The sequence below is a fragment of the Grus americana genome, chromosome 18 (genome assembly GCF_028858705.1).
Source record: "Grus americana isolate bGruAme1 chromosome 18, bGruAme1.mat, whole genome shotgun sequence".
Lineage (NCBI taxonomy): Eukaryota > Metazoa > Chordata > Aves > Gruiformes > Gruidae > Grus > Grus americana.
Window position 1 is genome coordinate 8588066 of NC_072869.1, and position 12545 is coordinate 8600610.

The 12545-nt window shown below is 48.3% G+C and overlaps 1 protein-coding gene across 1 annotated transcript in view; it reads right to left on the bottom strand.

Annotated features, from left to right (window-relative positions):
• UBE2O (ubiquitin conjugating enzyme E2 O) overlaps positions 1-10205 on the bottom strand; it is a 65927-nt gene extending 55722 nt beyond the window's left edge. The window contains exon 1 of the mRNA XM_054846327.1: positions 9800-10205. Coding sequence (XP_054702302.1) covers positions 9800-10165 — 366 coding nt within the window. The 5' untranslated portion in view covers positions 10166-10205. The remainder of the gene's footprint in view (positions 1-9799) is intronic.
• Positions 10206-12545: the final 2340 nt, after the last annotated feature.

Below are 12545 nucleotides of genomic sequence, written 5' to 3' on the forward strand. Positions count from 1 at the left end.
ATTCTGCAAGTTGCTCTCTTCTTTCTTGTATTTCAGGAATATACCTCAGTGCATAGTCTAGGAAGCAACTTGCTTCATCCTGTGAAATTTGTTCTAGTTCAGAAAGCTTCCATGGCCAGGATAATTCAGGTCTATGTTCATCAATCACAAGCTGCATTAAATATACCTCAAGGAGGAAACATTATATACTACTACAGCTCCTTAGGAAGAGCTTCCCAAGCTCTCTGGAATACACCCGAAATGTTGGCCAGCCCACCTCTTACAGGAAGCAAATGAATCATCCACATCTGCAGACTTTAAAAAAAACAAACCCAGGCGTTTTCCAGGAAGGACAGAGATTCATCCCTCTCCCCTGCTCCCATTTTCTGCTTTAAACTGAAGCCCACAGACAATTCACTAAGACAAGATTGTACTTCAGCATGCGAAACCAGAGCAACTCCAACAACCTGTGGCACAAGGACAGAGAAAAGGCTTCTGACAGAAGTCATGTGTTAAGGACAAAACAAAGACGAAGAGGCAGTTCATTATGTACCATTTCCAGCCAGTTACACAACTGCATAGTAACTCTAATTTTAGAAAATGTGGCTATTTTGTCTCAAGACGAATGCTGTTTCAAGGAACTTGGACTCAGAAGCTGAACAGAAGCATGAATATTTCTTGCAATAGTCATGAGAATTATTCACTTGGACTAGATACGTTCCCACCTTCCAAGGAAAAAAAACAAACAACTTTCATCTTCAAAAGCAGACAGAAGGGCAAAGCCAAAGGACAAACAGGGCCTTCCTGGAAATCTGATCAACTCTGAACAAAAATATTAAGCAGTGCTCCATCCCCACTCACCTCAAATACTGAAAAGCAAAGGTGTGATGGCAGAGGCCAGTGGCAGCACCAGCCACTTGAGACGGGCTGCAGCTGGGAAGGGGCAGAGAACTCCGTCCCCTGTCTCCAGCAGCGGGTAAGGCAGATGTGGCCATTTCAGTGCCACGTGGAGTAAAGCCGGATGAAGGAAAATGCCAAGGTTCCTCGGCGATCAGAGTCCTACGGGCTCCAACTGTGTTTCAGTGTAGCTGCTGCCAGGTTCACTGAAGACTGAGATCTAGGACCAGTTATTTAACAGCTCATCTTGAGCCAAGAGGCCCAAAACACCCACTTGACTCTAGAACTAAGTGAACAGCCACATCTAGGCTGCTCTTCACTGACAACATTTCTTTCTAACCCAGCCCTGCAAAACTCACAGCTCACTAGATTTATACCTAAACTAACTTTTAAAAAATGCTAGGTTACTCAGTTTACTCATGTGAGTAAAACCAAATCAAACTTGAGTTCCTCAATAGCGAGAGATACAGTACGCCATCTAGTTTCCAAGCATCCCATTTTACACATATGCGAAATAACCAACATATTATGGTTCAGGGTGAGAATAATTTGCCCAGATAGAAGTCTCTAGTTGTAACAGCACTGAGGAACATCAGAAGTTTTTCCACCGAGCAGACAGCTCATGTTCTCCAGCCCTGATCAGAAAGGGTTGAATAGAGAAGGCACTGAGCACCACCAAAAGCACCACTACAGCCTGGCAGCACTGGTACAGGCTGTCTTACCCAGAGTCACCGAGGGGAAAGTTTGTGTCACCTTTCCAACATGCACAGCCAACAAAGAGGCACTGCCACATCAGAGCCCAGAAAACACTTTGAAGATGAAAAGTGCTACTTACTTGCTAAGTTTCTTTATCAGAAGAGAAGCAGCACCATTTCTTACAACAAAAATGATTCATATGCAAAATTCTTCTATTCTCAAAGAAGTTATATCCTTTCAAAAGTAGGTAAAAAATAAATCAGTCATGATGGAACTAATTCCAGCTCTCCCAGTATTAGCGTATTTCACTAAGCAGAAGGCTCATCGTCCACTGACAAATGCAAACTGTACCCAGTCATTTCAACAGGAACGATGCACCAGGAACTCTCAGCTTTGGGCTAAGAAACAGAGTTAAAAGCCTTAAGCTCCTCATCTTTCCAGCTGCTGATTAAATAGTCCTCTTTACTTGTCAATCTCCAAACCACTCCGTCACAAGCAGAAAAGCTAATAGCTTTACAGGCAAGCAGTAAGAACAAACCACCAAGGCTGTGTTTGATGCGTGCTGCATAGTACCACTGTTGCAGTTTTATGGTAGAAAAAGAACGTTGTTTAATGGACCAAGAGCACAGCTACCTAGTTTTTCTCCAACTCAAGAGACTGTAACCAGAGGCTGTGAAGTGATACCGCTGCAAATGCAAGCTGAGCAGGGTTTCCTTGTTTCAAATTTATTCCTGTGAATTAAATTTTTTCCTGGTCTGGACACTACCAGTAAGATACCAAATGCTCCTGTCCTCTCCTAGCCTGCTTTGCTTCAAGTCCTTGGTCTCACCTCCTACCAACAGCCTTCGCACTGCCCATTCATTTCACAAACAACTACAGCACCAGCTGTTGAGGAAAGAAACAGAGGTCATGATTTTAAAGACAACAGCAAATTAGGGAAAAAATTCACCTTTGCAATCACAAAGAAGCCTACCTAGAGCATCCAACATACATCTGTAGCAGAGAGCTGGTTGTTCAAACTCCTTGAAAAACTGGGCAAAGTATTGAAGATGTAGCTTGATGCGTCCCACTTTCAAGATCTCAGCATATGTGCACAAAAAGCATTTTTTTATCTCTGGTTCCACCAGCTCTCCTTATATACCCAAGCAACTTTCTACCCCATGCCAGAAGCTAATAGACCAAGCAAATCCAGTTAAAAAAAATCCAAAACTCAGTCTCATCAAGATACTGCTCTAGACACCACTTCCACACATTTCTAACTATTAATTTGTTAAAGCTTAGACCGGCAGGTCAGTAGATACATGGTGCATGCTCTAAGCTCACACCATACAGGCATCAACACTGTTTAGTTTAAGTCTTCCCCATAACCTGAACTGCACTGCAACCCCCTCTGCAGTCACAGAGTTTCTCTGGTGCAACATGCACCTGACCGATGGAGAAGGATGAACAAAGCATAAAGGTGACATAATTTCTTTAAAAACAACCCAAAAAGCACAGTCTAGTGCACAGAGGTACAGATTTCTTAGTCTTAAAGTCTGACCACTCTCAACCCATGTTTTTAGCCTTGATCTATGTGTCACTCTGTAAGAGGGAGGAATTCCATCTACAGATGCTTATTGGATCTATCTCCTCATTAAGCTGCTTTAACCCCTACACAATTACGGGCAGAAGACAAATGTAACATTGCCTGTACTTCCCCTTACCTCTCCTGCACAAGCACATAATATCCAATCTACAGTTATCAAGTCCACATCCACCATCAATACATTTGTTTCCACTTACACCACACTCTGAAGATTTCAGCCCAGTAAACGTTCAGTTTCCACTTGGGCCACTTCCATTGCCTGGTCCAAGCACTCCCCAAAAGCTGGAGCAGAAAACGCAGCAGATATGACTCCATACCTTTCTTTTTGCCAGATGTGCAGTCAAATGCACAAGGTAGGTAAGAATAATCCTGAAATGCACAATAAGATATGCTTTCCAGCAAGAAACACAGCCGAGCCCACAACACAAAGCTGGGCTGTGTGTGCTCTGGCTTACCACTGCAGGCATAGGATCCTCCATGCAATTCATTCAGCACAGACCAAAAAGAGCAATGCAACTAAAAGGACACCTGTCAACTCGAAACTCAGGCACATCTGAAAGCACTGCAGCTTTCAGTTAGAAGCAACCCCACCACCTCTGCTGCCAAACCCACATGTTTTTCATAGTATTTGATGTTTCTAATCACCCCTTACAATCATTATCACCCTACCTGCCATGTAGTCTCCCACTCCCTTCACAGAAACACTTAACATTCAAAAAGAAAAAAAAAAACACCTTTCCATATCTGTCAAAGGTAAATCCCCTGCCCAGGATCTTGCCATCAAGAGAAACTAACTTTTGCTGAAGTCTGTTAACTTTGCAAATTCAAGTCAGCAGAATATTTTGGTTTCAGACACAAACATGCACACATCTATTTAGTAGCCTAACAGCCAACAGCAAATGGAAAAAAGCCCAAACATTACTATGGAGTCTCCCTAGGGTTTTTTTGTTGTTGTTCCAGAAGATGGAATTAGCATTCTCCTACCTTGCCACAGGTCTAAAGGTCTCAGGAGTGGGACACATCAGCTACGCAAAGTAGAGCCTGAACCGAGTTACAGGACAAGCGCTCCAGAGCACAACATAAAAAGAAAGCCAAGCCATCATCTCACATCATTCAGTTCCACGAAACCCAGGATTGACAACCTCAAAAGCAAGTGTAAAGATTTCATATGAAAGGATCAGCTCCTGTGCTTACAACGACCCATTTGGGCAAAACCCCAGTACGTGGTGGGACGTAACAGTAGAGTGGAAACAATGAGGCAGGTTTCTCCTAAGTAGCATTTAGGAAGGTGTCATCACCTTCTGAGCCTTTGAAATCCCCCAAGTAATTAAACAGTCAAACAAGAGGAGGCTTTTAGCTTCGCAAACGCCAATTATTTCCCAGCACCAACACAGATGCCAAACATTAAAAATAGTGTCTTTCCTCTGAAGAGAGGAGAGGAGCTGAGGACAGCTGCCATAAGCAAGACCTTGCCCCAAAACAGCATTTGTCAAAGCTTCTGCCATTAACTTCAATGAAAAATCTTCAGCCAAAAAAGTAACTTTATAAAATTCTTTCAAGTTGCTTTTTTGCAGCTCCTGCACTGGAGCTGCATCGCATCAGCAAAGGAAGAACTTGTATTAGAAAGTTGCAGCACAATGCCTCACTCACAGGTACTTCAAAGCCTGTCACAGACTTTGATTGATTCCTTCTAAAGCTTTTAGTGAACATTAGTTTGTTTACTAGTCCTAAGAGCATTACTAATTTAGCCTTTTTTTTTTTAAGCTATACCAGCACATTAAAAGTGAGTGCACCTTGGAAGGAGAGCATGTCACAAAAACTACTACTTGCTTGGGGAGAGGTTTTGTCCATTTAAAAAATAACACTCATGTCTACATTTGGAATAGTTATAATTAATTGCTTAGCCCAAGTGGCCACTTGCACCTCCTGAATTATCAATTCACTCTGCATGCTGTGCACAAAACAACTCTCCATACAGCAATAGTGTACACTATTTAGCACTCCTGAGATTTCCATACCGCGAGTTTTGCAGGATTCCACTTTTGCAATAAAATATTAATGATGATCCCCAAGTCTATATTGCCAGAGCCAAACAAATCAAAGTAAAATGGGGAATTGACTCAAGAGTACGTAACCTTGCAATGGATACTCACAGGATGGAAAGGTCACCCATTAAAGTGGTTCTATTTTACACAGAACTGCAAAAATTCCAGTAAGCCTTTTCTCTTCTCCTGTCTCTAACAGCAACAAACATCAGGTGGTTTCAAAGAACCCCCCCGGGAGACTAACTCAAGTGTCAGATGCAAGAAGAGTTAGATACAGCTTCCTCACATAATAAAACCCAGTAGTAATAGTTTATGGGCATTGAATTTGTGTGCTGCAAAACTAGAGTTCTGCACCAGCATTTCCTCATGGCTCGTGAAAAAGCCCCTGTAAGGCAGAGCTATCCTTCACCTGCTGCAACGTACCTACACTGCATCGCCACACTTCCAGATGGCACATGCACTGCCAGACTTGAAGATGGAAGATTTTTAAGGCGCTCTATTTTCATTCCTCAATTGCAAAAAGGTTCCACAGAGTCACTAACTAGGATTAACATCTGAAGAGCGCATGCTGACGGGCTGGGATCCCAGCAGCGAGGGCTGAGAGTGGCTGTAAAGGGACAGAGAGGGAAAACAGACCTTCTGTAAAAGGAAATATCTCCTTCCCCCATAGTATAAGCACAGAAAGACTGCAACTTAAAAGTTTAGGTCACAGCAATTCAATTCATTGAATTTTTGAAATGATGCGAGTATAATGTCTTCAGAAACTTCTCCTGCAAACCTTATATTCACAACTTGATATTTGAGGTCAAGAAATTATAGCAGTGAAGGGTGGGAAGGAACAGAAAAGCTGTGTGGGATGAAGTAGAGTTGAATTTATAGCAAGACTTGTGGAGATAACATCAGATAATTTCCAGCTAACAAGCTGATCAGCCACTGGATTATGTCTGAGGAGCCCTGATAGTTTGAATCCGTTTCCAAAGCAAAGCTGAGTGCAGTAAGAGAGCCACCCAAACCAAGTTGTATTCTCGACATTACAAAACAAAAGGCTGCTAAAATCTTAAAAAAAAAATTGCATCTTGACTCTTATGGCAGTCCTGAGGCCTTATAGGGTCCCCTACATGTAAATCAATCAGCACCACGCATGCATATCACAGCATCACACCGAGACACTAGAGCAAACATTGGCTCACAGAGGAGGAGGCAGGGAACTTGGCAGCCTGGCAGGCTGAAGGCCTTTAGATAAGGTGCTGAAACACAACACCTGCACTTTCCATTTCCCCCAGCTGCAGAAGAGGCATACCTGCCTTGCACAGGCTTTGTGAAAATTAAAGGTGGCAGAGAGCTCTGAGACTTTCAGGTGAGAGGCAGGAGGAAGGGTAGCAGCATTTTAAAGCACCCTATGAGCCTTACTAATATCTAATACGAGCACTTTTGTAAAGTTCCCATAGGCAGCTCAGATGTGCAGCAGGAATGCTAACCTACAGCTGAAAAATCCTGAAATTAAAATTCAGCTAGGTATCAAGTAATTTGCTTGATTTGCTAATTTGCTATAAGAAGCATCAAGTGCTCATACCAGTTCACAGTACTTTCACAACCTGAGTTGCAAGTTACATGTAGCATTCAAACGGTACCATGAAGACAAGAGATGGCTTTAGCCAGTTGGAGGAACTGCACTTCAGGTTTGTTGGGTCAGGCAAGAGCAAGACATGGATGGCAAACATATTTGGAAAGGGAAGCTTTCTACTTCCAGGACTGCTTGGGTCTTACAATATTCAGATTTCCCAGTGTTTTAAATGGGGAAAGTGGTCATGGAGCCAGAGGATAAGAAATCCTGGCTCTTCTTTTATTCACATTGTTGTCATGATGCTGCTAGTGACTATCAAGACAGGAATCAAAGGCAGGAACACGCTCAGATATACCACTTATTACTGGAAGAGCTAGTGGGGCTTTGTACCAACTGCTAGCTCTACTTCAGGAGAAAGTTTCTATTAACATCAGTAACTGTGTACTTGGGTTTAAGTGGCAGTCTGCCTACCATTTCCAACAGGAAAGAGCAACAGCAAGCATTGAACTTCTAGAAGCAACAGTAAAAGTGATTGGCCCACCTATTCACTAGCTGAAAAAAATATTTAGCTGCCCATGGTTTAAAGAAAAGACAGAAAAGCTCTAGGATTATAATTGGGTACAGAAAGCTGCTTTTGACCTTTGCACTGGGAGCCAAAGCTGCTTGTTTCACTATCCTCAAAATCTGCAAGAACTTTATTTCTCCCTAGGTTACACCACTTGCTCTATCCAATACACGCCCTAGGGTTCATAGATCTTAAAGTGGTTGATAAGCAGGAGATAGACAGGTACCCAGCCTTCTACATGAAAGCAGGATTTAACATACAGAACAGGTATATGATGGCACAAGATTGGGCTAGTGAAAGCCCTGGCCCCAGGAGCACCTTTACCTTCTGCCCATTGCAGAGTTAAGAGCTCAGGGAAATAAAAGATAATAAAAGGAAATTAAAAGGTGCAACAAGCACCCTCTTGAATCCATGGTTTGGCTGCAACCAGGGCAAGTTAACATTTTTAAGGCCATCAAACAAGAATCTCACAGCCAAAGACGCTAGAGTCAGAGTCACTGCCAAAAGATGCATCTGCAGATAACAGCAGGCAACAGCACCCAAAAGCCAACAAACTTTAGGCCCAGGACAACCACATGGTGCCTACGGTTTGTACCCCTCCCAGTGCGGACAACGACAAGCACGTCAGGCTTACCTGGCTGACTCTCACATATCAGTGTAACCCAAAAAGGGCTGGGTCAGCAGACAGCTAAAAAACCTGATTATAACCACCAAATGATAAGTCCCACAACGTGCTTCCAATGGCGTCAGATTTGTTTTTAGCAACCCTGAGCTGCAGCATAGATTGTACACAATGCCCCTCAATTTCGTTAGCGGGCAGCTTTTCAAATGGAAAAATCAATATGATAAGTACACCTAAATTCCTCAAGCACTTAGGAAACTTCTCCCCAGGGTCTATTACCTGAGTGGTAAAGACACCTACACCAGAGGAAAAGGACCATGAAAAGGAAAGACAGGCAGACCATTTATTTACATAAATGTCTTTGATTTCTGATCGTCCGCAGTCTAGCTTTTTCTAACATTGCAAAGGGTATGGCAACTAAAGTCAGAGCTAGCGCTTCTGGATTTAGGAACCCAATAATAACTCCTAAGTCTGTGTTTACTCACTCAAATTGAGGCGGCTTTGTTCAGATGCTGAAAACCACACTCAACTTTGAACAAATCTTTGCTGCAACAGCACACCAAGGTTTTATTGGAAGGCTGCAGTGACTGAATTGTAATTCTTTAGAGAAAGAAGGCTTTTTTTTTTAAGCTAGAAATACATCACGTGGCAGTATCCTTTCTGAATACCTGTTTTCATTTTCCCTATCTCCAACCGGTCACGTGTCTAATGACACTACCACCTAAATTTAGCTCATTCTGTGAGCACTTGCAATCCTACCGATGCCTGTAGGTCTGCAACACACCTTGCTTCCTCTCAGTCTCCCCTCTCTCCTTCAGCATACGGGGCCATTTCTGAAACAGCAAAGCAGACGGCATACCAGAGGCCTCCCGCTTTCGCCTGCCACCCCAGAGCAGCGCTCGGACCCGCTCCGCTGCAAGGACAGCGCAGGCCGCCTGTTTTGTTCAGTGCAACGCCCATTCCTCGCAGGCCCCTTTGTGCTATATTACAGTGCCCCCTCGCTCGCTTTTGTCTCCGTACTGTCAGTCAGTCTGTGCGAAACCCCACGCCAAACCAACTTTGGGAAGTGGGAATATCCTAATGCAGACCTGCACCTTGTGGCTCTTCAGATATAATTAAGAGGTCACAGATTTACGTATACCTTATCAGTGGGGGGTAAATGCTCACTTAAACAAGGGCAGGTCCAAACCACAGTTGCCCACCGCTGCAATCTTTATCTCGTCGAGGTTTCCCTATTCGGCTGTGACTCCCCGAAAACAGGCGATGACGACACTGTCCAATAAAGGCAGAGATACTGGCCCACATCCCCGGCAAGTGAGAGGGGTCTGGAAGCTCGCTCAAATCACCTTCACAGGCAAACCCTTCCTTAGCACCACTACATCCCAGCGCCCCAGTGAAACAGCAGTGCGTTGCCACCAGCGAAAGGCAGCAGCAGCAGCATCCACGCCGGGCTTGCAGGAGGAGTGATGAAGGGAGGGAGAGTAATTTCAACCTCTGGAGGACACCGTCCACCTTCCCCACTCAGCCTGCTGCACGTCGCCACCGGGGAAGGCCGGGGGGTAACACGGGAAAAGCAGCAATAACCCCCTTCCCGGGTGCCTCCGGAGCAGCCAAACACCACGGCCCGCGGGGGAGGGAGCCGGCCGGCAGCCCCGCAAACCGGCAGGCCGCGCAGGCCCCTGCCCCGGGAGGCCTCCAAGGCGGAGCCCCGGCCTTGCAGCCGGAGCCAGGGCCCCCTCGGGACACACACACACACACACACACACACACACGCAGAGGCCGAGCCAGGCCGCGGGCAGCCCCCCCCTCGGCGGGAGCCGGCGGTGCCCGAGGCCGCCCCGGTTACCTTGGTCTCCTTGACGTGTTGCTTGATGCCCTCCGGGTACCACTGCACCCGCACGTAGCCCCGCCGCAGCGGGCTGGCGCGGCCCTCCTCCGCGCCGCCGGTCCCGGGGCCTCCCGACTCGGAGCCTCCCGAACTGGCGGCGCCGCCGCCGGTCCCGCGTCCGCCCTCCTCCTCCTCAGAGTCCGAGTCCTCGCCGTGGATGAGGCGCACCAGGCCGAACCGCACCGAGCCGCGGTAGCGGCCCGACACCAGGTCGTGGGAGAAGAGGAGGCGCTGCGAGCCGCCCGGCGGGGCCGGCAGGGGCAGGGCGGCGGGGGGGGCCGGGGCGGCGGGGGCCGGGGCCGCCTCAGCGGGCTGGTCCGCCATGGCGCCGGGCAGAGCGGGAGAGCGCGCGGCCGGCGGCGCAGGCTGGGGGAGGGGAGGGGCGGTGCGGGCCGCGCGCAAGTTACGGCCCGGGGGGCGGGGCCCGGAGGGGGACACGCCCACCGCTGCGCCACGCCCACCGCGCTGGAGGGGCGGGAGGTGACGGGTCCGGAGCTGGCCTTCGGTCACCGGGGGTGCACTGCATCATCCCCGCGTCATCGGGGCTGCACTGCATCATCCCCGGGTGTCCGGTCATCGGGGGCTGCACTGCATCATCCCCGGGTCCTCAGTGACAGGGGGCTGCACTGCATAATCCCCGCGTCATCGGGGGCTGCACTGCATAATCCCCACCCAGGTCATCGGGGGCTGCACTGCATAATCCCCACCCAGGTCATCGGGGGCTGCACTGCATCATCCCCGGGTCATCGGGGGCTGCACTGCATCATCCCCAGGTCTCCCAGTCACCGGTGGGGTAGAGATGTGCGCAGCCCCAGTGCCCAGCTGGAGTGGCTGATGGGTCTCACCCCAGAAGCGTGTGCACCTCCACTATAAAAAGTCTCGTTATTGCAACCCAGATGCGGGTATCTGCACGGGAATGGGGTACAAAGCCCACCCACCACCCCTCACCCCCACCTGGGCCCTCCCTGCCCCGCTGAGATGGCCACCCTGGGCACGGGGTAGGGGTCCACGCTGGCACTGGGCCCTGCCCTTTGCTGGGAGGTGCTTTCCAGCCAACAGCAAAGCCTGGTCTTGCTTTTTATGGCTCCTAGAAGCCCTCATTTGGGTGCGTAAATGAGCCAAATATTTGGTCTCATTGACGCTAAGGGGTGTTTACGCCCTCTGTCTGCAGGGATTTTTGAAATAGAAATGGTTTCTTGAGTGGGTCCCACTGCCCTGGCAGGTGAAGGGCTAAAGGAATCCAAACCAGCCTTCGCTGCCTGTCCTTTACCGAAAGACAGCCTGCCTCTTCGATCCCTAGATCTCCCCACCTGTGCAGCACTGGCTGGAATATCAGGGAAATGCCTCAGATCCTCAGCCTGACTTCCTTTGGTGCAGGAAAGACCCCAGGAGCAGGGGAGCAGTGTTTTCCCTCTTGCTTTCTCCCTCCTACAAACATGAGGCTGCTCTGCCTTGGATCGACCAGCTGCCTGTCAGTTCTCCTTCCAAGGTTTCTTCTTTTAGGAAAAGCAACTGGGATAAAGGTCTGCCCATGCTCATCCCTGGGATTCACCACCCCATGAGGGAGCAGGGGTCCTCTCTTCAGGCCTGCTGGGATTTTCCAACCTTGCAAATGGCCCTAAAACCCTGGGAAGCAGCTCGGAAGAGGCTGGGGTAGACGGATGGTGCATGGGTGAGGGATGTGCTGGGAGCCGGCTGGCATTTCAGCTCTTCCCAGCTCCTCAGCTATCCTGAGATGTGGGCAGCAGGATGCTCTAAGTGATGGCAAGGTATGAACTATTCCTGTCCTGCCTCCAAACCAGGGAGCTGCAGGTGGTGCAGCACTCTCAACGCCTGCCTTCCCCCAGGCTGGCCCAAATTCCACGCCAGCATTTAATCGCTCGCTACGGCATCATTTTAATCGGTGGGATATCGTGTTGATGTGGTTCCCTGCTGGAGCATTTCTCAGCATCGACCCCAGGCATAAGGAACAGAATAGAGCTAAAAGGGACCATTGGGTGGGAAAACAGCAGCATACCCTTGGGGAAAGACAGTTTAAATGTCCGTTCAGTGCCACAGGGTTATACAACTGTTTACAGGGCGTGTTTCTGGGAGCACAGACCTCCTTCCGCAAGCCATGACCTCTGTAAAGTGGATGAGGTGGAAAGCAGAAAGGCACTGCTCAGCACTTGCTGAGCACACAAGTGTCTCCAGCACGAGGATTTCACCCTCCAACCATCGCTGTGCTGGAGGAGGGAGCGCGGCACACCTCCCCAGGGCATTCGGCCAGCCCACCGGGAGCTGGGGACAAGGTATCGTGACCTGTCTCCCTCCGTAGTCGGGGGGGGAATTGTGCCTTTGTGGGAACAGGATCAGGCCTTTGCAAGGGGAGAAGGTGCCCTGTGGCTCCATTTGAACTGGCGCCATGTTCTTCTCAAGGTTTCAAAGCATAGCTTTATCCAGCATGGTGATGCTTCTCATCATCTCCTTAACGTACATCGAAAGAGCTGCTAATAAAATATAGATACAGGTAATGGGCATAAGCCCCTGCGTAGATGGAAACTCTCCCTCTTCAGAGTAATTACATGCTGAAAAGCAGCTGTGGCGTTTCAGGTAGCCACAAATAGCCGTGCAAACAATCACATTATACAACCGGCCGGCCTCACGGCAGGGGGATTTTAATGGGGACAAGTCAGGGCTGTTTGCTCGTTAGCAGGAGTTGAGC